Below are 25,165 nucleotides of genomic sequence, written 5' to 3' on the forward strand. Positions count from 1 at the left end.
CAGCTATCAGCTGATTATCTGCATTCATTAGCAGATGGCTGTTATTAGAGATTAGCCAAAATGTCGTCTGGACCTAAAAAAACACAGAAAGTATCACTGTTTGTGTTTTGTGCAGAGAAATGTTCGACTTGTGTGATGAAAGAAACTAGCAAGACTTTAAGAGTGAATGGCTGATGGAAGACAGAGTTTTGGTCCTGATATACGCAGTCTACTTCTGAAGCATCAAAATGTTGTCTGTTGCCCCAGAGGCTAATTTGTCATGAGATGATGACAGAGATTGACTCTGTTGGATTCTGAATGTTTTACATTCCAGCAACTCCTGTTTGTTCGAGTAGTTATTAGGGATAGCGTTAGATTCATTGGTTGTTCCTATTTTGAAGCCTTTTCCATTTTAGCATTAGAAGGCAAACAAACATTTCAAAAAACTAAACAGTTCAGCATAAATGTGACTTGGTTTATGTCCAAGTAGGCAAGATGACCAGCTCCACAGTCAAAAAGTCTGATGCTACACATGTGATCAGAGCCACAGTTGGAGTTTAAGAGGTGTTGAGTAGAGAAGAGATAACAGTGCCAATTCAAAGGTTTGTTAGGCTCCGATGCCATATGGCACATCATGCTGTGGTAGTTCGACATAATTTAACATTGACATTAACATTTTACTAAAGTGTAAAATTTCCCCCTCTTCGATGAGTATCAGTCTGGCACTGAGCTTCTTAGCTGCGTTTTACTCCAGGCTCAGATGTTCCAATACCCACATTCCCAGTGTTAAACCCAGAATCAGATGTCCTGCTGCTCCTATTTTATAACACAACTCTGCCAGTGCTGGTGTGATGACAATCTCCATGGATACTGAAAGAAGTTTCTATTTTTAAACACTTGGAGAAAAGTGTATATCCTGCAGCGCTTTAGACCAAACAGTGGCCATTTGATACATACATCTAAAACTGACAGTGTAATATGAAAATGACAGAGGAAAAAGCCTTCACGGTACCTTATAGCCCTGAGCGTTGTGGTTCCGACTGAAGGGATAGAAGGCTCCCACCTGCATCCAGCGACGGCACAACTCCTCACTGGAGTCGTCAAAGAATCCGCAGATGTCAGCTCCAATCTGAAACAAGTTGAGGGACGACAGCTTGACATTCAGCCACAACAGTACATTTCTGCCTGGGTCTGAAATGTTGTTTCAAATGTGTTGGAATCATACGCTTGGCATTCCATTTCAGATAGAGAAAAGGGGATGTTGTGGGTTCTGGTCTGAGGTTGTGTTATGAATATAGATCACAGTAGCTCTTTATTCCAAATGTCAGAAAGAGAACCAACAACTGATTGTGTTGGGTCAATAAATAGCCTATCCAGCAGTAAAAAAATAGAGGCACTGACACTATCTTGGCTGTGTATTTTTCTTTCAAAATGTCTTTTTTGATGTCTCAATTTGGTCAAGGCAGCCAGTAGGTGTGGGCAGTGATCTTTATTTACATTAATTGCACAGCAGAGTCCAAGAAAGAGACTCCAGTCCAAAGGCCGCTCCTTGGAGACTGCTTGCTTTCTATTGTTTACGACTGGCCACATTCTACGACACACTCAATGGGAGGGATCGATCCAAATCCCATTCCTCCTGCTTTCTCCCTTTCTGTGTGTGTGTGTGCGCCGTAGAGTCTAAAATCAGCTTGACACAATCCCGCTAGGATGTAGTTGACATCTATAAGACCATCTGACGCGCACAGTTGGAGTGCATGTGTTTGCATGTGTTCGACCCCCTCCCTGTAGTTTCCTGAGCACTGTTTGCGCTCTACGCTCTACACATACATGTACAACTTTCATATCATTTTCTTGTGTGTGTGTTCGAACATGTTCCTGTTCTTCCAGATGTATTAATGGATCTCATCCCAGACGCCATTTCTCTGGCCTACCCCTCTGTGTTTAAACTTGTGCCTGAACATAAATCTCAATTAGCAGATGAATCCTATTTAAAGAGGCAAAAGGGAGAAGTGCATGTTAAAATCTCTTTGTCAAGCATACATAATGATAACATTTCTGCCTCTTCATACTGTGAATGTATAAAATAGCAATGCCAATTGATATTTGGTAAAAAATGAACCAACATGTATGGAGCTTTCATGTGTTTCTTTGTTTGTTTACCAAATTAAAAATGAAAGAAAAGATGAAAGAAAGCATGGCTGCATATGTGCTATAACAATGTCACATTTAAGAAGGTTATGCCAGAAAGCAACAAAAATAACGTTTCTCTACAAATCCAAAGGCTCATAGTTCTAAAGTGAAATGTTAACAACTGTTGTGAAGTGATGTTTGAATCTGCAGTCGGTTAAAAACTGTCCCAATAATAAGCCCTATCATGGCAACAATGTAAAAGTATTTTTTTATTTCCCCTGTCAACCTGTATTGAAGCCAAACATGAACAGTATCTGCCCTTCTGTGATGACTTGATACTCACATAGGGAACCCCAAACAGCCCAAACTCGAGCATGCCAGGGATGGCCCATTTTATGTCGTTCCAGTTGGCGGCATTGTCCCCCAGCCAGTGACCCGAATATTTTCCCACACCTGGGAAGGAGGAGCGGGTCAACATCAGGGTACGGTTTCCTCCGAACACTCTCTGCAGAGCTCTGTGGGAGGGAGGGGGAGGCAGCGAGGAGAGATGCAGAATAGGGTCGGGGAAGCGATGGAGAGAGAAAGAGGTCATTAAGATAAAAAAGGACCTCGGGAGCGAAGGCGAGAGAATCAAATGGCACGAGGGAGAGACGTATATCAAACACACGAGCACAAACATGCTCACAGAGTGGAGCCAGATGAAGAGATATGAAATGAGATGGGGACACAGCCAGAGCTGGAAGTGCTTTTCCTTCTCCCATTGTACAGTATTGTGTTTGATGAGGGAAATTGATGCAGCATTGATTTCCATGACAATACAAAACCCTGATGATGTTTACAAAATGTGTCTCCTGCCAATAATACGTTTCAATTAGTGGACAGACAGAAAGGAGACGAAAGAGCTTGGTTTAATGGCAAAGGAATGAGTCAGCAATTCCACGTCACAGGGCTGATATGGTTTCCAATGCAAGTATATGCTTCTCCCTGTGTGCATGAAACCATGTATGCAAGTATTATGTTTCCCTTTGTATTATAGGTAATACTGTGCCTCTGGGGACATCCAATAAATAACATAAGCTGCTTTTATTTTGGTTAGGGATGCAGTAACACATATTTATTACACCTTGGGAACTATCAAACAATCATTTTATTGCCAAAGTGGTAGCAGCAGAAAGCCTAAATTTAAATTGTCACAACATAAAAGCCAAATATGAATGTTGAATCACTTTCTGCTTATTGACATCCAAGGATATCGTTGGGATGCGTTGTAGCCAAACATCATGACAACCTTTTGGAGATGTCACTCTTATTGAAAAACATAAAGCAATGCCATAGGATCACTGTGAAAGAAGCTCTTCTTTACTGTGTACTATACAATGCTGCGAGTAGAAACAGGTAAAGATCAACATCTGAAGAGTTACTCTTGCATTTTATTCAAATTCAATGATTTATTTGTTTTTGTTTTACATCTGAGGTACATTAATAAGCTCATGGCAGCAATGAATCAGCACAAAATATATGGAAAGTAACCCAGTAAGCAGGTGCAGGGGAAGCAAAGCAGCCCTTGCTGACATGAGATGTGTAACCTATTGGGAGAGTTGAATGTTATCAATACTTTGACAATTCATTAGTCTTTCCCTGGCACCACCCATTAGTGAAGGTGTGTGCTGCTTCCAAATTGGTACGGTTTCCCATACCATCAGCATTAGTGCGAATTACATTTGCAACTATTGCCAACTTTAGCCTTGTGTGGAATATTTATGGCTGATAGTTTGGAAACTATATAAATCTGCTGTAAGACTTCAGTATATTGCTCTGTTTAAGTGGCGTGTATGGGTTTCCACCTAGTTACTCATCTTAATTTCAACCAAAGATCAAACTCATCATCCCTCTTCACCATCATGGTACTTAAACACAGTTACAGAGGTGAGGGGAACTTTATGGAGCACGCTTAATCTATCTTTTTTTTTTATTGGAGAAAGACTGGTGTGTCTCCTGCATGCACAATGCACATGACGTTATATTCAGTACAGGCTTGAGTGTGTTGCACCTAAGCCTTTAAATGGTAGAAAGATCTCTGATTGTCCTGGCTGTGCATGAAATGCATCTGCACAAAATGTTTCATGTGTTGGTGGAAAATGTGTGCCTGATGATTCATTTGAGAACGAAACAAACACAAATGAGTCTCGTAATAACTTGTGATCAGTGCTAGTGTTTATTGTGCAATGTGAGCTCAAGTCAGGGGGGGAGTGAGGAGGATCAGGTCAGGATTCTGATGCACAATACAAGATTGAAACCCTGAAGTGTGTGTAGGGTGTGTGTGTGTGTGTGATGATTCCCCATATTCTTATTTTCCTAATGTTTTTTCATACCCTGAGAGAGAGGGCATATCTTCAAAAAAAGCATGAATAAACTTTAACCTGCTTTATCACTGAATGTCAATGATTACATCCTCTAGTTATACTGAGGCCCCTCTGCAGGTTTGTGTAAGTAATGGAACCTTTATACTGTTTCAAAGCCAGACCCAAATGAGAAATCCATTCTCTCACCCTGGGAGTAAGGCTCATTAACACATATTTCCTCACTTATCACTCGGGATCCAAGTTGCAAATGGTCTCTAAGAGTCACAAGCTATGATTTAGCAGCTGGTATAATTCATCACGCTGCACTGAAACTACAGATCTTCTGCATGTCAGCTGCATAATTCTGTTCCCAGGACCTCTGACTCTAACAACACTTGATTCTAAAGAGTTTGTGTTTTCACATCACACTGTGCAATTTGGGTTTTGCCATTGCCACATTTCTCTGAAGGGGTGGCAGCAAGTTGGCCTCTATACTCTTACACGAGCTGGCCAAACTACTTCTATCAATGATTGGGAATGCACTCACTTCTCAGTCGCCAGCACCATAGAGTAGCCATACAGACTGTGGACATCATAGTGGTTCCCCCAGGCCTGCTTGGCATCCATACACAGAGTCTTACTGTACATCACCTCATCCAGAATCCCTGGGGGGTGAGAGAAAAGATGAAAGAGGCAAAGAAACAGGGTGAGGGGAGGTATGGAGTGAATACAAAATAAAGGGTGCATTTGAGGGAAGGAAAGCAAGGTGGGGGAAAGAGAGAATGAGAGAAGTTGATATATATATACTGCAATAGGAAGTGGGAACAATGAAGGACAGAGAGAGCAATGGGAGAAGAGGATGACTAAGGAGGAGCGCAATAAAACAATGGCGACAGGGGAGCATGCCTTTTCAAGTTATGATCATCCTGTCTGTGACACAGTCCGAATAAAAGACGTGGCAGAAGAGTCATTTTCAAAATTTTTCACCAGGGACCCACTACTTTAGATGAGTTTTCCTCTGGACCTTAACTTACTTTATGAGCTGTTGTGGCTAATTCATCAACCTGTGCTCAGTATTTGGGGTATGAGCTTCAGGACTGCGGCAATCGCTATCTCTTTGTATTTCAGTTACCTTAACACTGTGTCCAAACTGTAGATTGATAACTGTGTTCTAAGGTCAGAGTAACAATTCTGCAATGGCAAAGCATTCACACTCCACCATGTCTCCAAGAGAAACACCTCTATTGCAGCTACTAAAACTACAAGCAGCGGCTATTGAGTATGACTACGACTCAACATGAAAAAACAACGTGTCTTACTTGGAGTGTAGGGAGGGTAGTTGAGATTGTTATCCGCACAGCCCTTGGTCGATCCTTTCTGGAAGCTGGCCACCTCATTCATGTCCTGCAAGTACATCACAGATCATAGCTTTGGTGAAGTTTAGATTAAGAATTGTACTAATAATCTCAATGAGGTATGAAATGTCTACCACATTGGTAAAATTCCTGATAGTAAGTTGGTTTTAAATTTTTAGGGGTTTGGGGTAGACGCCTGCATTTAAAGTAAGTGGTGCCAGAGTGGACAAGATATACCAGTGTAACCAGCGGATTTACCAGTGTAACTATGTGACATCATTATTTTTATTTGTGAGAAGTTGCAAAGAAATTGTTGAACCCAAAATCCTCAGTCAGTTGGTTTACTCTGAAATAACTTCTTCTTCTTTAAGGCCTCTGTTTTCAATGTTAATGTTGCACAGTTGTTATGGTGTAATATGATGGAGTATTCTTTTTTTCACGCTTTGATACTTTAGCACATTTAACAATACTGCAGTTATACTGATAAATGTGATCATTTTCTTCATTGTAATCATACGACAATATGCTCACTATTTCCTGTCTAATTACAATTTTTCATGAGAGGCAACAAGTGTTGTGAACTGAAAATTATTCTATATTCATTTCAAACACCTCAGTCAGCTGAGGTCATTTTACCAACATGAGTAAAATCACCTGTATGAAATGTTTGATGTTGAGATGGGGAATAGTGCTGACTGCAGTAAACAGCCAGAGTGATAAGTGAGCCCAATCCATACTTACAGCTGAAGAATTATTAACCGTATAAGATGAATTTCAGCCTGTTTTCGTGTATGAGCTCAATGTTCAAACCAGAATGAAGTAATTGTCATTGCAAATATCAAACAAAATTCAGGGCTGCCACCCCTGGGCGCAGAATAACAGTCAGCTTCAGAATTTTTGGTTAACAAGCAGCTAACCAGTGCACACCTACGTTTTCCATGTGTAAAATTGACTTACAATCCAGAGGGCATCGTGTTTGATCTCCCTGGAGAATCGCTCGTACTCATCAACCCACCAGTCAATGCAGTTTTGGCTGGTGTAGTCTGGGAACACTGTCTCTCCCGGCCACACCTGGAAGGCAAAGACAATGAGATGCTGCGTGTTTACAAGAACTCTTTAAATAGTTTTCAGAATAAAACTCTGAGGTCGTTAGCTTGACAGGCACTCCCTTTAGGTTTTGTTATGGCAAAGTGGAAGCCGTTAAAAATTCTATTTAAAAGTAGCCACACATAGGTTGGCCTTGTGTAGACAAGAACCTAGCCTGCACAATACTTTACATGTGAAACAGTATGATAGGGAATGATCAGCTAAGATGGCGTAGGCGTAGCGAGCTCCGCAGCAGAAACTGACAGAAGAAATGTCAGAGAAACAGCTTAGAGATGTGGAAATGACAAAGAAAAGAGGACAGAAGAATGATGAAGAGAGGGTGGGGGTGGGATTGGTGTGTGTGTGTGTGTGCGCGTGTGTGTGTGAGACAGAGATGGCAAAGGAGAAAGGGGATAGAGAGACGGATGAGTTGAGTAAAAGAACAGAGGAGAGGAGAAATCGATAATGCAATAGAAATCTCTAGACGTGACTGTGTTAGAAGTCGTCCTTAATGACATGTATTGAGAAAAATGATTAATCCAGAGAAAAGCCGAGATTTTCTATAGAGTGTGTGTGTGTGTGTGTGTGTGTGTGTGTGTGTGTGTGTGTGTGTGTGTGTGTGTGTGTGTGTGTGTGTGTGTGTGTGTGTGTGTGTGTGTGTGTGTGTGTGTGTGTGTGTGTGTGTGTGCGCATTTGTGAGTGTGCGCATTTGTGAATGCGCCTTTCGAGCACAGTACATATTTAATCTCAAGGTTGCTCCTCTGTTGCTATCTTTTACCTTTACTTCCACTGCCAATAACTTTACAACCCAGTTTGCCGCAAAGACATGAATCATGCTCACGTACGCTCACATGTGCACACACATATTTACACACACTTGCACACAGATTTATAGGCAGAGGTTTTTGGCAGGTGGTCAGAACTCCAAGGTCATGGATCATTGATAGTATACCGCACATTTTCCACTTCTCTTTTTTCCAGTCATGTCTTCCTTCCTTTTTAACTCCAGATTTTGACGACTCCAGCTTCTTACCGATGCTGACAGTCCAGTAAACACTTTGAACAAATGTGTTAGCATTTGCAGCGTATTTCACCCTATATCTTTATGTCCATTTGTCTGTTTTTATGCTTGTCAGTCTGCATATCTATATCATTACCTTCTCCAGCTTGTCTTTATCTGCCCCTCTGCCTATTCTTCAAAGTATCCTGTCTGTCCCTATTTTTGTTTTTACTTGATAATCTGTCTCTTTGTCTCTTGTATCTCTCTGGCACTGACTTCCTGTGTACCAGCCTGTCACTCTCCCCTCTGCTCAGAAAGACAGCCAGTCTGTCTCCCTGTGCATTTCCCTCTAATCTATTATTTGTGTCTGTCTGTCTGCCTACACCTGCCTTTTTCTCAGCCTTGTTTCTGTCTTGTCATGCCTACCTTTAAACCTGCAAACTCCTTTTACGTATTTATATATGTATTTTTGTTTTTGCTCCCAGCTGCTCTGTTTACTCCCATCCACGTTTGCCTCGGTGCTCAGAACAGATCTGTGTGAGTGAGGTCCTTGCTATGATTTCACTTGTACCCTGAAACATATGGGGCAACAGAAAAAGCTTTTATCCTTATCTTTGCAAGCAATTAGCCATCTTGAAAGCAGAATAAATATCAGCCATGCCTCTGCATCTCCTTTATCACTGGCATGGCTACCGCAAAGGTCATTTTGCAAAGACCCTAATGTTTTCAAAACAGGCACACATAGATCTATTATGGTGGGGGCCTGGGGGTGCAGTTGGAATAGAATCAATTAAAATCACGCATGTGACATAAAGCACAAACCAAGACTAGCTTCTCATTTAGAGAAAGCAGATGCACTTGCTCTCTCCACCTCATGCATGTGTACACACACACACACACACACACACACACACACACACACACACACACACACACACACACACACACACACACACCTGTGATGCGCTCATGCAGAACCTTTTAAGATTAAACACCAATGTGGAATCATTGCATATGTTTGACCTGTTACAAACAGCTTGAAAAAGCGATTAACAGATGGGACCGGGCTTAATTGTGTGTGTAATCAAAAGCAACATTATAAAACCGCGGGAGCAACAAACTTTAACCCCCCCTGTGTTCATCTCTTTCTGCGTTGTAGAGCTTTTTAAACCCATCATCAGGGCTGAACTACTATTGGGAGAATATTATGGTTTGATTGGGACACGCATTCATATGCATCTATTTTACAGCTGTGTTGCATGATGAATTCTATAATGTAAAGTAGGCCTGGGCCGATAATCAATTAATCGCATGATAAATTAAAATGAACTCGATAATTTTTCCGGCCTCGATATATCGCCATGTGCATGCGCGTTTGTTTTCCTCGTCTCTCGCCTCCAAGCAGGCTGGATGACAAGAGGGTTCACTCTGTGCTCGGTCTCAGCACCTGGGGGCGTTTGTTGCGGAATGAATGGAGTGAACCCTCTTGTCAGTCATCCAACCTCTTTGTCTCTGTGGGGGGAGGCGGGGCCGCTAGCATTAGCCGACAGTCAACACTCACTGAGGCGTTCGGTCGACAAAGTCAATATAAACGGAACAGCGCAAAATGGTGTGCGCTCATTGAAAGTGAAGTTCGCTACATCGCTAAAGGTAAAAAAACACTGAGAAATAAAAGTTTATTGTCTTTGAAAGGGTGTGCATTATTATTATATATTATCATGTTGACAATAATATCGTTTATCGGCAATAATTCATGTGACAATATATCGTCCAGCAAAATTTGTTATCGTCCCAGGCCTAATGTAAAGGCCCACACACTCAATGGCACAACATGTAGCAGAACTTCAGCGCAGTTGGATTTCTATTAGTCATTAAATCAACAGATTCAACATGATTCTATGTGTCACCAACATCGTGATGTTGCTTACTTTTTCATGTTCTGAAAAACTCTAGCCAACTCAAAAGATTTAACCTTTGGATGAATTTGACCCCATTGAATCTTTAATGTCAGTAAATAAATGAGTATCCATTTTATTTCAATATTTAGTGACTGTTTACCAAATTTAAATGGGGGCACCTGGGTAAACGTGCAATGTACATAGGGATATTTTCTTAATGCCCTATGCACATTTTGGTTGGTGTGTCTTTGTTGTCAAATTGACGCCGAGAACTTATAGGTGAAAAGAACACAAGTATTTTACATCCATTTGTTTTTGATTATATTGAGTCCACTAGTATTTGCAAATTTATGAAAACTCTAACTTATGGATATAAATATTACATCTGGTTGAGAAATCTCCAATAGTTAATAAGACATGGGTGTTTTGAAAATGTAATTCCTTAATACTATGGCTTTGTTCAAAAACTGCATAAAAGTGAAATTGCAAACAACCTCATTGAATTCTCTTTCCTATCTTGACTATAATGTAGTCACCCTGCACTGGTACTTTTTTTCAAAATCAATATTGAGTATGATGTTTAAATTGTGTATTTGCTTAAATTTAGATAAGAACTTCATTAAGGCTCGCTCATGTCGTCCAACTCATTGTCTTTTACCTGAAGTCAACTCACCTCGCCCAACAAAGGAGTTTCCCCATCTGATTCAGTAACCCAGGCTTTCTTCTCATTCCCACGGTCGTAGGAGCCATATGGGGCATTCCCTACTCTCTTACTGGTAGCTATCGCAGGATCCTGGGTACAAAGACACATGTTGATATGAAAGAACAGTCGACATTGTTGTAATAAAATATTCAATAAGTTGGTGTAGCTAACTCAGGAAACTAAAATAAACAAAATGTGAAACTTGATTCTAGCTGGAATACAGAGCAACTGTTGGCCTCTGCCAGGATTGGCTTCTCCTGGTTTGTAATTCTTCAGAGTCAGGATCTCAAGGTGCAGCCAGCACCAACTGTATATCAATTTTTTTCTGGAAATGCTGCATCCCACTAGAGATACTGGGGGAAGATCTGGACTACCTGCTCCCACCACAACACAACTGATACCAGATAAATGGCAGAAGACGGATGGATAAAGATGGATTGATATATCAACCCATCATCACAATCATTGTCCCTGTAATGTGATATATTAACCACACCCTGAAAATACAAGATGCAGTACCAACTATTGACTTGTTAGCATTGGAGGCATTGAAGTTGGATGTTTCAGATAATAATACTTTTCTTACCAGGATGAGGATGTATCTCTGCCCCTTCTGATGGAGGTAGTCAGCAAACTGAGGAAGCTCGCTGAATTTGACTTTGTCGTAGGTGAAATCTTTCTTATCCTCCATGTAGTCTATGTCAGTGTACTGAATGTCCTGCATGGGGATAAAAACACAATGTCTGTATGCGGAGAACAATGCGCATGTAATACTTTTAATATCTAACTATTAATATCATGCAATTTATTAAAAAAAACAAAAAAAACAAACATTTAAAATAAATATTCTCAAGCATCAATTACCCAGTCTTGCTTTGACTTGCTTACTTTAAATAGGTTGTGCCGAAACATAAATGGACATGGTCAAATGCTAGCATGACTTCCTTCCCCTAAAATCCCAATTGCATCATTCAAAAATCCAATATGACGCTTAATAGCTCTTAAATCTGTAACACTCATGCATTTACTTCTTTGCTTTTCTTGCAAATGACCTCAAAATGGTAGCATCTGCAGTATGACTTGAACACATCGTCCTAACACAGTATAAAGGTTAATGTGCTGCTAAAACTTGGAATGACAATGGGGATGTTAACACATTCTTCTGTTATTTGCCAGGGTGTGACTTGCTCTCTGTCTGACTGTCTGCCAAAGTGTCCTACATGTCGATAGAGCAGAGGGTTTGGACGGCTCTGCCAGCTCCTTCCTCTAATGGTAATCAGTTCCAGACATATTAGGGGGAATGTGATAATGCCCTCTGTGGTCTATCTAATGGTTATCAAATATGTCCCTGAGTAAAGCAGGAGAGGAAGCGGCTGCTTCCTAATGTCTTTGGATATGAAAGAGAGATTGGAGATTATCAGAGGGAAATATTGAGACGGGTTGCGAATTTGTTTGTATTTGATCTTTAAATAAATGAGTTCAAACAGAGTCTGTAATTGGTGCTGTCATCGTGGACTGTGATACAGTTAACGTGTTTTATGGCAATTTAAAGATTAGGTGTAGGAGTTTGCATCAGTAATTAAGGAATAAAAAGTACATACAACACCACAGCTCTGTGCACAAGACCATTCTTACAGTCAGCAGGCCCAGACGGAGATAAGCAGCGAGGCCCACTCCCAAGAAAATGTCAACCAGAACTGGTATTTCTCAAGTGTTGGAGTAGTTTTAACATTCAGATCAGGATGAATGAGATAATGAAAAGAACTCAGTCGATTGATCTTTGATCAGCGCTAACGTTCAGTGATGTTTGAAAAATAGTGGTCCTGGGATTGAACCTATAGAGCCCAGCAGACTCTCTATTATTTGACAGAAAGCTGGATTACCCCGTCTAAGCTAAAGGGCATCCCTATCACTCTGGCTGTCTGTTGAACTCCTGCTTTGACCTTCATATCACGTCTTCACAGATAGTGTAGTGGTTAAGGCTCTTTCTTCTGGAACCTCACAGTAGTGCATGAGTGGTTACAATTTTAACGAGGTGTGCATATAGTGAAGTATTGCTTTCCACCAACTGGCTGCCATTTGTTGAAATTTGCATTTGCACAGCACCAATTTATTGATATAATATAGAGAAAGCCATGTAACTGATTGAGAAGAATGATCTCGTGCCTCTAATATGGTTTGTGGCAAGGCTGTATGACTGGAGAAATGCAGGCATCCCCATCGAGGGATGGCTACAAAAACCTGGTATTATTACTGTAATATCGAGAAGCTCAGACATTATCGGTTCTGCTCTCAATTCAAGAAAATAGATTTTATTCTTGCCACAGAAGAGTTAAAAAAAAAAAGAAAAAGATTGCTCATTCGGAGGGACTGGAGCAGCTCTCTTTAGTGGGCATGTGCACCCAAATACATAAAATATCGAGCATAGTATTTTATTAGAAAACAGATGGGACATAGATTACCTGGCATACTTCATGCAAACAGCCTTGAAAATAAACTTCGCTAAAAAAAAGTATGCAGACTGGAGCTTACGTATGGGAGGCTCACGGCGCGGTTCCTCTCCACAGTTTTCTTGACCTCACTCAGGCTGCCGTAGTCCCACCGAGAAAGCTGGAACCCCAGAGACCAGTAGGGAGGAATGACGGGCCTGCCAATGAGCTGGAGAACACGATTGGACATGTTAATGCATCTGCTATTCCAAGATGACAAACAACAGACTTGTGCCACATGTTTTTTCCCTTTTTTGATGAAAACAAATCGTTTCCCACCTCAAGGAACTCCTGCACCACTTGTTCTGGTGTGTCCCCAAAGAGAATGTAAAAGTCAAGGATTCCTCCAATTGTCCTGTAGGTCACAGCTGGAGCGGGCTGCAAGGTCACCTCTGAACCAAAAAAACAAACAAAAGGTATGGACGCCACAAACTTCATTCTGCTTTTATTTCTAACTTTACAAAGAAAACAACCCTCAAATGCCCCCTCACAAAATTGTTAACCATCAAACCCTCTACTTTGAGAAGTTGTCTCATCTTTTTCTCCCTCCAGAGGACTTCTGGACCCCCACTTTAATCAACACACCTTCCTATCAGTCAAGATAATCCATTAGAGGTAAAAAGGGCTTTTATATAGGGAGACTATAGACATGAGAGAGAGAAACATGTCAGCAGACATTCCCTTTGCTTTCAGTCATCTCCTTCATAAAATAAAGCAGCCTTGCAATATTCTCTTTGATGTGTCAGCACAATGTTTGATTGAGGCAACAGTAGATCCATTTGTGTTACAAGAGAGGCTCCTAACTGAAAACCCTTGAACCATTTTGAAATGGTTTTCTTCTCCCCGATGATTTGCAGGCCTGTGAATGTGCATGCGTGTTTTGTACTATATGTTTATGTGCATTCTTCTTTTCAGTGCCCAGATGTTACTGCTACCTTTCATTTGAGTAGCTGCATCTCTCAAGGACATCTGCATTGTTTATGTGCTTGCACATTGCATGCAATTGTATACGTCTAAAGGGCCAGCATGTGCATTTGAGTGCGTGTGTTTTTCTTTACCCATGGCATTGCTGTTCATAAGGAAGACCCCGAATGATTTTCCGCTCTCATCCTCCAAACAGAGGAAAAAAGGATAGTGTCCATAGAGGTTATGTGTTCCCTGCAGGGAAGGTGGAGAGATGGAGGGGTGAAGGGATAAAGGGAAAAAAAATGTGAGTCAGATGCGGGAGAAGTGGGAGATGTATTGAAGCTGAGGGGGTGACTTCTCTGCCTAATCAGCTTACAAGACATTCAATTATAAACCCTTTGGGAAGGAGAAAACACATGTAGGGAGCTCATGTAAACATGCCACTTACACAACATGCATAGGCTACTACACACACACACACACACACACACACAGCAGTTGCATTATAGCACATGTATAGGTGCAGATACTCTGTCTTTATGACATAAATGTGAATGCACACATTTACCTTCATGAATCAATATAATTGAAAATTGATATTGAACAGTACTTCTCACCCCATTAGGAAAAGCGTCTCTAGTAAAGATGGGCCAAGTTCTCCAGTTTGTGTCATGGCGATACTGTTGGTGCACATGCTCTCCCAGGCCATAAATGTTATGGGATGGAAGCTTAGCAGACAGCTGTAGGTACTGGTCTGCAAACACCAGAGGAGCCATCGTAGTGTCAAACCTGAATGCATTGATACAAAGAAATAAAAACAAAAGAACAGGTCACCACCACTGGGAATTGAGGAGATGGACTGACGTGAAGGACAGAGCCGTGAGAGCTGGACGGACATGTGGTTGAATTGTAATAAGAAAATGGGAGAAGACAGACAATGCCATCACGCTCTGATAAGCCCTCTGGGAAGCATTTCTTTGCCTTTAAATCAAGACATACTGGCTGCATACAGCTGCCATGTCAAAGACACAGTGACAAAATATACAAGCAAAGGCAATAAAGAGTATACATTGTTTTTGCATTGTCATGAAGCAAGGGCACAGAGATAGTTCACCCAAAAATGAAAATTCACTCATCTAGTCACCACTATGCCATTGAAGGGATGGGTGAAGTGTTTGAGTCCAGAATTTGAATGTTGGGGCTTACGGACACTTGGACGACACCACACGAGCAGTATGGAGGCATTTTCTGTTTTTTTCTGTTATTTTATGTTTGAAGAAAGGGTTGCCAGTTGTATCCAATTGTATTGGATTTGGCTGCAACATTGTTTACCCCTGAAACTCTAAAAGTGTTTTGTGGACACAAGGACCTCACCCACCCCTCCATTGGTATGGTGGTGAGTAGATAATGGCCCAATCCCATATCGGCCCTTCTCCCTACCCCTACCCCTTGTTCTCCAGGGTTATCTTCCCCCTTGAAATGGAGTTACAATGGGTAGTGGTTGAAATGTCCCATTGGGACAGCACTCCAAGAAACCATTACATCATCAGTAGTTGTTGTGGGAACCTGACAGGTCATAAGTAGTCTTCGATGTAAATAAACAAAAAGTTTCACCGAGGGTGTCATCGTAATAACACTGGAAATTAAAAAAGTTTGGATGCTCTGCATTATTTTGCATATAAATCAAAAGCACACAGAGTGATAATATCTGATCCCTTCATCAATAAAACGTCTGTGGAATTGATACATAGGAACGTATTGCAGTATTTTGTTTTGAAAGAGAATATAAACCTTCAAATTACTTTATTGGGTGTAGTGGTTATATCCTGCTTATGGGAATTACACATTATAAAATGGTTATCAAACCATTAAACAGTGAATGAACTATTGCTCTTGATAACAACAAAACAGTTGCTGAAGCAAATGCAGCACAAATGTATCAATTAGTGCATTTGTGATCCTACAAAATCAATGCTGGGATTATCTGTTTATGAATAAATTAACACTTCACATGTTTACATTTAATTAGATGTTCTGAGAGTCTTTGTAATTCAGCCACTGGGAGACAATGGCATGAACTTTCTTGTAAGTCATGATAAGTACAGTGTAATGCAGATAAGAATTTCCTTTGGACTGGGCAAGAAAACAATATCAATAGTTACTGCAATATCGTTTTCATCAAAAACAATTTAACCAATATATCTTTAAGTGTTTATTTATATTCATTCTGTGCTCAAGAAGGATAGAGTTTAAAACCACAACCTTGGCTGAGGAGCAAAAATCAGTCTTTGAACTTAAAATAAGAAATAATGAGACATTTTATATGATAATTATTGATACCGACTGACAGGACTTTTTTTTAACATCTTGATATTAATTTATTACCTCTCACCTGCTTACACCACTAAATACAGAGTGATAATGGTCATTCACAGTGACCTTTGTAAACACAATGTTGTGACAGCAGAGGAACGTTGGAGCCATCTGACTTCTAAACAGCCTATAATCTTCTCCAGCTAATCTTCAGAGTAATCTCACTGCTTCTGGTTGAAGGTCGTGCAGTGTTGAGAAAGAAAACAATCCCTCTTCATGCACCAGTAAGTGATGCAAATCAATGGTGCGAGCATAAGGTTGTCATGTGACAAAACAATGATTCTCTAGCTTCAATGTAATGTGGATAATAAGCTTTGCTTTACAGACAACACTGAAATCACAGGATGAGAATGCATGAGAGTTTGTCCGGACAATAAATGTCTCGTTCAATTTTTCTTTGTAAAGAGCTGTAGCTTCCAACTTCCTTGAGAAGAAGCAGGAGTCTTCTCGATTAAAGAAACATTTGCAGGAACATTTGTCGTACGCTGTGAATGATCCTGAACAGCAGAGCAGCATGGGCTCTGAGGAGCGATTGATCTCATAATGTCACCAAGGGCTCACCAAGTGTGCCGTGGATTGACATGGACATAATTACTTGTTGCTGTAGTGAACAAACATGGGAAGGTGTGGCACATCATTACACGGGGATAATGCATAGGAATGCGATTATATGGTTGCTGCACACACTTCCTCAGAGGATTTCTAACATATTTGCATTAAACGAGGTACAAAAGAAAATCATGTGAATGTACTGACAACTGTCAATTCTCAAATCTGTGAGCTTGGGAAGCCTGGGCACTGTTTATAGTTTATATGGTGGTTGGCATCCACATGATCTACTGTCAGCCTTGCTTGCAGTATCAGCTTCATAATATCTACCATTTTAAATAGGCATAAATCAATGTTTATATTGTGATTTTTGAATATATACAGTATGCATAGTTTGCTGTCTTTTCTATTAGCATCACTGCACACAAGTAATGACACTGTCCTTCTCTCCCAGCCTCCCTCTGCATCGAACACAACATGTGGAAAAACTGCACAGTGAGCACTCACAGCACTTTCTTGTTCTCCTTCCTGCGCACAGTAAGGCCAAAGGGTTTCTGTGAGAGCTCAAATGTGTGGTGGATGGGGCTGGATGGCTCACTCCTGAGGCTGCTGGTGTGTTCATGCGGGACCTCAAACCTCTGCTTGTTGGCATCATAGATCTGAGGGAAAGGAAACAACCGTATAGGCAGCGTGAGAGTGGCCCTGCGATCATGTCCCCACTTTGTTGTGTGTATTGCTATTTCTGTCGTCTTTTGTTCTGCTGCAGTCACGTTAAAGATGCTTTGATTAAAGAAAAAAAAAAAAAACAGCTTTAAAATTAATTTGACTTGACTAGATGGGTCATGATTTCCTCTGATGTCTAAACGTAGACGTGTGAGGGATGGTCTCTGTTGGCATGTACCTTAAATCTGAGTCGGTTGTCTGACTGCATTTCAGCGTGAAATGACAGCTCTTGTATATCATTCCCAAACAACGAAGGAGAGGCCATTCTCTTCAACTGGGCTTTCATCACTGCAGTTCAAACACATGATGATATGAGGGTAAAGGTTACAACACAGGAAGAAAAACACTCGTAATCACTCATTTATAACTGCTGCGTACGCATGCAAACAGAAGGATGAGGAGAAAACAAGTGTTGATGATGACGACTAACAGATTCTATTGATCTGTGATCTTGGATCTTTGTGCTGACACAAACACAAGTACTCACCACTCTGGTTTATTAGCTGACAGGTCTGTGAGGTATGATTAACTGTATAATATTTACCTTTCTATGTAAAGCCTCGTTAACTCTCATAGATTGGGAACATCACAATTAATCTCTGAATTTAATAATCCTGCAGTTTTGGATGATTAAAAAATGTATACAACAAGTTCCTCACATTCTGACATTGCCATTAAGTTTTTGCTTCCTTCTTTCTATCGTTCTCACTCACTGTATTAACAGCAGCAGTGTATCTGTGTATTTTCTTAATGACATCATTGCTTTCCCATAAAATCTTCACATCGCTTGATGCCATGATTCACTGTGGAAACCTTTTGGTCAACAAGACAATTTAATATTCATGAGGTGCTTTGCATTGACCATTTATGGTTGAATGTGGGCGTGTAGGAGGTGGAATATGAGGCAGAGCCACGGAAGAATGTTTCCAGGTGGACTGTGATTTATAAAGTGAACATTGCGTTCAGGCGTGCACACTCAAGGTTTTATTACGATATATCTTTTTTTCATTTTTTGCGCACATACACTTCTCGTATGAATCCTACACACCAATTTATAAATGAGGCCCCTGGACAGGTTTGAAATGGGTGAAACCCTTTGAAAATGTATGATGTCACAACACTCAAGTACCAATAAGAAGGATCGACAAATCATCCCACCCCAAAAAAATAAAAAAAACATTTTCTTCTGTGTTTGGGCCTCTTTACGCAAACAACATTTCAAGTTAACTTGAATGAAAAATATTTTTCTGTCTGATTATTAAACAGGCTTTACATGTGAGTCTTTTTTTTTTTAAATCACAATGTTCCTCAATGATATTTGCTGGATGTGCTGTGCACCCAGAGCCGTAGACATTTGGTCAACATATCACAGATAAACTGCAACAAAAAAAAGTCCTAAATTTCAGAACTCCACCAGATAAACTGGAATGTGAATCATTTCAAACACAGATATATTCCCAGGTTATTCATTTACCAGTATGATCAAAGGGTGCACTTTGCTTACACAGCTCAGCTGCCTCTGAGGTAAACGCTGGCAATTTGCATAGTAGCCTTGAGCAATACCTCGGCAGAATGCATGGAGAATACTTGAAGACAGTTTAACTTGTAAAAGAAGAAGGAACGCTTTCATGAATTTCTTGTGTTGGTTACAGTCTTTGTTCAATAATATCAATCCAATCTACGACTAAATGATTTTTGCATTTTTCAATTCAACCACTGTTGACACAAAACACGCCCCAAACACATGCATAACATTTCAATAAAAAATCATAGTATTCCAATAATGTGAGTACAAATGTTGTAGTTCAGACTTAATATAACATTTCCAATGTCTCTTCTTGCCTTTATGCACTAACCCAAGTTCACATAGGGCAGTGAAATCAAGCAGAAAATGGAAAAGTCTGCATGGCGCAAAGTCAATCATGTTTTCTAATATGCCATCCATGTCATATTTCACAGAAAACTTTGCCTCAGGCAAATGGAGTGACGAGAGAAAAATGATGTGAAGAGGACGGACAGACTGAGGGAACGTGAAGTGGATAGAATTAGAAAATAAGCTAAACTGAATGTCAAATGTTTTCACCGGTCAGTGAGCACATGAGTGAGAAAGCAGGGTAGCGAGAGAGAGAGGAGAAAGGGGATTTACCAAAAGGATTCGGCTGCTCCACTGATTCCGCTGTGTAACCGTGGTTGGTTGAGAAGAAACACCAAGGAACATTTCTCTCATCCAGGGGAGCCCAGCAACATCCACGTTGTTCACATTGTAGCTGTTAAAGTGGGACGGTTGCCGTTATTATTGTTATTATCATCATCCACAGCACCATTAGTGTCGGTAATTTCCAGCTTCCCACTCTGTTCATGGACTATTGCATTATAATAGTCTTACATACCTTTGAGGCTCCTGCATCAGGGAAACAGTCCACTCTTTCAGCCAGGGAAATATTTGGACACTGAGGAACGAATGGGTCTGTTGTAGTTCCTGCAAAACACAAAAAAGGTTAAAACCAGGTATTTTGCAGAATTTCAAAGTGAAAATCCAGTTTTTTGATGATTTAAGTCTGATTTAGTCTGTTCATGAACTTTTGTATTCATAAATCTTTTAGACAATAGCTCTGTCTCAATCCAGGGGCTGCATCCTTCGGAGTTATTGGAAGACATTGAATCACAGCGGCACCACTGGGCAATCCCATTTCAAAGTCTCCTTCAAACATGGCCAAATAATGCATCCTTTCATCCCAGAGAAATGAAGGCTCATACAAGTGGATCCCTCCTGGCCCAACCTATCACAGGATTCATTGCGCCGATAGACCCTCACTGGGCTACACGGCCCACAAAGACTGCCTTATTCATGGGCCATGTAGACCACATCCTCCGAAGTTTGTGGCCTAAGTAGGCGGAATTGTGACACAGCTATAAAAGTACTAGAGTAACCAGCCAATTGTGAAATAATTCAGCTTCTTCTTTTTGTTTCTATCTGCAAGGGCATTTTTACCTACAGACTACATGACAACATCACACCAACTTATCAGCAGGCCCATTTGTTGAGATACAAGCCGGCATGCATGTCTAACATCAGAACGGTGTGAAAGATATACCATTGAAGAGTAAAGGGAGGGAAGGACAAGGGACGATAAAATGCATGTGATTATGGTCGTGTCACTGAACACACTTTTGAAATATCTTGTTACTGTATCAAGACCTCAGGAAATAAATCCACCTCTGTGGCTGGCCACCCTTTTGTCTTTGTTCAGTTATTTTTCTTTAATACTACAAATTACAGTGTGTTTTAATATTCCAGTACTTGAAAGAGTAAATTATACATTACATGCACATATCTCCAGCTTTCTGTTGATCACTATTAGTGATAGTGCTCCTTAAACACATAAAAACATGCAGATCCCCGGCAATACCACATAGCACGAGTGGGTGTATATTATTCCATCTATCTGTATAATCTACTATTGTGACTATTATTTAAGATCATTTTTAATATGTATATCTGCACATCATGCATTATTGTAAATTGCATGTACTATATCTGGATATTTGTTTTCACCTACCTTCTGTCCCAGGTTCCTCGATGACAAACAGAACAATGAGAGCGATGGCTACCACAGACATCAGTACGAACATGACCATGAGGCTCACCTCCAAACCTGAGAAATGCCTTTTCCCCATCTAACAAACAAAAATCACACATAACCATGTTTACTAAAGGCAAGGTCTCAAAGGTCTCAACCCCCCCTGCTTAGTGAGGCCCATTGGCAGGACACACACACACACACACACACAAACACACACACACACACACACACACACACACACACATTCAAAAGACATTACATTTACTTACATTGATTTCTTGGAGACTTAACTCCAACCTTTTCCACAGTTACTACTTGCCTAAACCTAACCAGTACCTAATCCTCGTCCTAACCTTAAACTAACCTTTAATCTCTTCTCGAAACAGTAAATGATTTACGCTTTTTGTCCCCATGATGACTGTGTAAATGAATTTAGGTCCCCACAACATGAGTAATACCTAGACCACACACACATGCACACATGAGGACAAAAGATGATTGTGTTTATTTGCGCAGAGTGGTGAAGTGAGATTCCATCACAAGTGGTCACAGCTCTTCTATAATTGTATTCGCTCATGCTGGCTTGTGCACCTGGGCCTGCGCACACAGTTGCGGGATTATATCGTCAATCAGCAGTTGTTGGGCTAATGAGGGCCTATTGGAATTTTTTTTGCATATGGCCCATTTCTAACACATGCACAAAATACCATGTAGGAAACACAGAGCTGACAGACACATCATTCTCTTTGCAATAACATTTCAGCTACACTGAACAAATAGAAATCAAAGGAGGAAATGGACACAATTTTCAAAGAGAGAAACAAGAGTTGACGAAACTGTCTGACGAGCCAGATGTAGTTATTGCAGAGGCACCCATCATATCACTCAAGCAATTAGGCTTCATTCCAATGTACCCTTTGGAGACAAAAACAAGGGGAATGTCTGCGAGTGTATGTGTGTGTGTGTCTATTTGGGTGAATGAGAGGCATATAGCCATCCTGTTTAATGTGCTGTGAAGAGCAGGCGAGGGCAAAGAGAGAGACACAGAGCCAAACCTGTGCATGCCCCCTGTGTTTTTTTGCAATCAACTGCACATCATAAAAAAAACACTGAAAATCTCCAGGAAAACATGCAATGTCACACAGAGATTCATACAGTACAAACCCTTTTGCCTCGCTCTCTCTTCTTAGCTAAGTCCCTAAAAATAGCTTCCACCCATAAGACCATATCATTTTACTTCTCCCAACACGCAGACACATTCATAACACCAGTCTGGGGCACTTTATGGCTGCCCTGCTCACGTTTCCATGGGTAACAGCAGTTTAAAAAATATTGTCCGATATTACATTTGAACTTCTACTTAATACCTTAGCTTCACCGGTTGCTTTGAGACATACCCGTAAAAGTTAATGTTCACCAAAGAGGCAGTTTGTCACCTGTAATTATGTTTAAGACTAGAATAAAAATGTATGGACCAGTGCAGTGTTTAAAGGACTAAATAAATAAAAAAGAAACTCATAAGAAACAGAATTCTACCCCCTCCATAGACTCATGCTCATCAAGGCTGCATTGCATTTTACAATAAGTTATTTGCTGTAGAGGCAAAAAACGACACGTCACCAGTGAAACAAACTTGGTCACAAACTGTTCAAATGAATAAGAAAAAGAAAACATCCATCTCATCCAAGACATGCAATATTTAAATGCTTTCTTTGAATGTATTTTCTTTGCTGTGGTTATTAAAGTCATTCTAAATTATATTGAAAATCATTGTGTATGGTCCACAAATGATGATGTTACGGTAAATGATGTTAATTACCGTATAGAAATGTAAGTGAGTTCTCGAGTATGTTAGTCTGCAGCTGCAGTCTTACCTTTGCTCTCTCCACAGTTGAAAACAAAGTGCTTCTGAGTTCAAGTGAGATAGAGCCTTATAATGCACGGGATGTATCGTGGTCATGTATTGTGGTCGTAGCGAGTTCACCCCTCTTTAACGGCTTAGTGTGTGCGTGTGTGTTTTATAGTCTTAGCATGTTGACCCCGAAGCCATAAAATATCAGATAACCATGTCCAGTGTGAGAAAAATCCCTATATCAGTGTGTTAAAGTCCTCCTATCATGTTTTACTGCACACTGCACGAGTATACACAGTGTGTGTGCATGTTTGTATGGTTACAATTCACCAAATGATTACTGTGTATGGTTGTTATTTTATAAGCTGGGACTCAACGAAAGTAATCTTTATTCCTGTGTGACCACATCACCACTTCTCTGTCGCTGACACACACACGCACACACCTGATAGCATTTATTAGACAGGTTTTATCAGACACGAGAAGCAAACTGATTATTATATATTGATAATAAATCCACTGTTATCAAAGCTTCAGAGGCACTTAAAAAGTCATTTTTGTATAACTTCACTATATAATTGATAACAAAGTCAACTTTTGAACTGATGTAACAATGTACTCACGATTCTTTGTGTAAGACTGAAGCGACTTAGCCTTTAGGACAATCTGCTCTACACCCCTCATCAATAAAGCACTTCTGCCTAAAATGAATAGTTTAACATTTTTTGGAAATTATTTTTTTTCACTCTCTTGTCGAGAGTTCGGTGAGAGTATTGAATTCACTCTCATTCCCAAAGGCTAGAGACAGCAACTGTAGCTTAGCTTTAAAGGGCCAAGAAAATGTGTGTAGCTTAAAGCCTCACACAAAATAGCATCTCGTCTTTTTTTTTTTTTTTTTTTTTTTACAATTTACTTCTGGTATGGATTAAACAAAAAAAGATGGATTTAGTGAATTTTGGAGGAGCTTGAATTTCAGAATTTGTGTGAATATAGGCTAACATGTCTTAGGCTACAGATACAGTTTTACAGTACAGACATGAATCTTCCTGACTGGATGTCATGAAAGTGAAGCTACCTCTCTTTATGAAACCTGAAGAGAGCGATATCATTTGCAGTCTAGAGCACTTAAAACTCCACTCTTGTTAAATCATCAAGCTCGTCAGGCTAGAAAGAACTCCAAAGCTGCAGTTGAATTTGTGAACTGTTTCTATGGCCGTCCATCCATCCATCCATCCAAATCCACATCCACCCTGTAGTTTGGTGATGGCTTCAGTCCATGTCATCCCAATACACAGAATGGAGAGGATCGACTGAATGAGCTACTCACTGCCTAGAGATGCAATCAACTCCTCTTCTAACTTGGAGCATGACTGCCATGGTAAATATGATGGAAGAAGCAGAGATGAGTTCTGGGTGAGCCCCGAATGAATGAGTGCATGTTGGTGAGGCAGATAAAGACATGGCGTCGGAGGGCTTGCATAAATGACTTCGTAATTTGGCTAAGATACAATGCGCGTAACCACGCCATGAAAACATCTTGGAGTGTGTGTGCGCATGTGATGGTGGAGTCCAAGTCGTTTTTTTTATTCCTGATCATTCTGCTCACTCCTCAGTCTTTCTGTCCTCGCAAATCCAATTCCACTCTGCCACTGCCAATTTCAGGTGCTCCCCCTCTAGAATGCAGCACCAGCCAATTTCAATAGAAAAAACTGAAATTGGCAATTCACCCTCCTGTATTGATCCATTCACTTTAAACCTAGGCACTCAACATTGAGAGCTGCCAAAGTTTATATACGTGTGTTCATGCGTCTGCCTTTGCCTTGCCACCGTTCCAGAGAGTCAGCATCTGGATTGCATATCTGACTAAATCAAGATTTTACATAACTTCTATTGGCTTTGAGGAGGCTACCACTCGACAGCTTCACCATTAACTACTAAAAAAGGCTTCTTTATTGGTAATGTTTAGAGGCAGAGCACATGTACTGCTATGGATCTTCTTTCATGCATTTGATTACTTTTCTTGAAACTCAATAAAACATTCTCAAGGTCTCGATATAATAAATGTTCTTACTGATTTTTATACAGCATTGGCCCTCTGCCTACGTGTCTCTAGACTGAATTATTATCTCCAGTTATAAATGCCACTCCTATTTATAATTGACCATATGAGCAGGATATAAATGCTCACTTTGGTAG

The 25,165-nt window shown here is 40.4% G+C and overlaps 1 protein-coding gene across 1 annotated transcript in view; it reads right to left on the reverse strand.

Moving 5' to 3' along the window:
- The window catches only part of si (sucrase-isomaltase), a 69,651-nt gene extending 46,368 nt beyond the window's left edge, over positions 1-23,283 (reverse strand). Inside the window, exons 1-17 of the mRNA XM_069534305.1 lie at positions 22,992-23,283; positions 21,094-21,211; positions 19,924-20,012; positions 19,680-19,800; positions 17,712-17,821; positions 17,318-17,469; positions 14,506-14,677; positions 14,041-14,140; positions 13,262-13,374; positions 13,026-13,151; positions 11,080-11,211; positions 10,464-10,583; positions 6,764-6,877; positions 5,771-5,855; positions 4,999-5,116; positions 2,453-2,624; positions 992-1,108 (exon numbers count right to left, since the gene is read on the reverse strand). Coding sequence (XP_069390406.1) covers positions 992-1,108; positions 2,453-2,624; positions 4,999-5,116; positions 5,771-5,855; positions 6,764-6,877; positions 10,464-10,583; positions 11,080-11,211; positions 13,026-13,151; positions 13,262-13,374; positions 14,041-14,140; positions 14,506-14,677; positions 17,318-17,469; positions 17,712-17,821; positions 19,680-19,800; positions 19,924-20,012; positions 21,094-21,211 — 1,959 coding nt within the window. The 5' untranslated portion in view covers positions 22,992-23,283. The remainder of the gene's footprint in view (positions 1-991; positions 1,109-2,452; positions 2,625-4,998; positions 5,117-5,770; positions 5,856-6,763; positions 6,878-10,463; positions 10,584-11,079; positions 11,212-13,025; positions 13,152-13,261; positions 13,375-14,040; positions 14,141-14,505; positions 14,678-17,317; positions 17,470-17,711; positions 17,822-19,679; positions 19,801-19,923; positions 20,013-21,093; positions 21,212-22,991) is intronic.
- Between the last annotated feature and the right edge of the window lie 1,882 nt (positions 23,284-25,165).

Source organism: Paralichthys olivaceus, chromosome 11 (assembly GCF_024713975.1).
Source record: "Paralichthys olivaceus isolate ysfri-2021 chromosome 11, ASM2471397v2, whole genome shotgun sequence".
In the NCBI taxonomy this organism is placed as follows: domain Eukaryota; kingdom Metazoa; phylum Chordata; class Actinopteri; order Pleuronectiformes; family Paralichthyidae; genus Paralichthys; species Paralichthys olivaceus.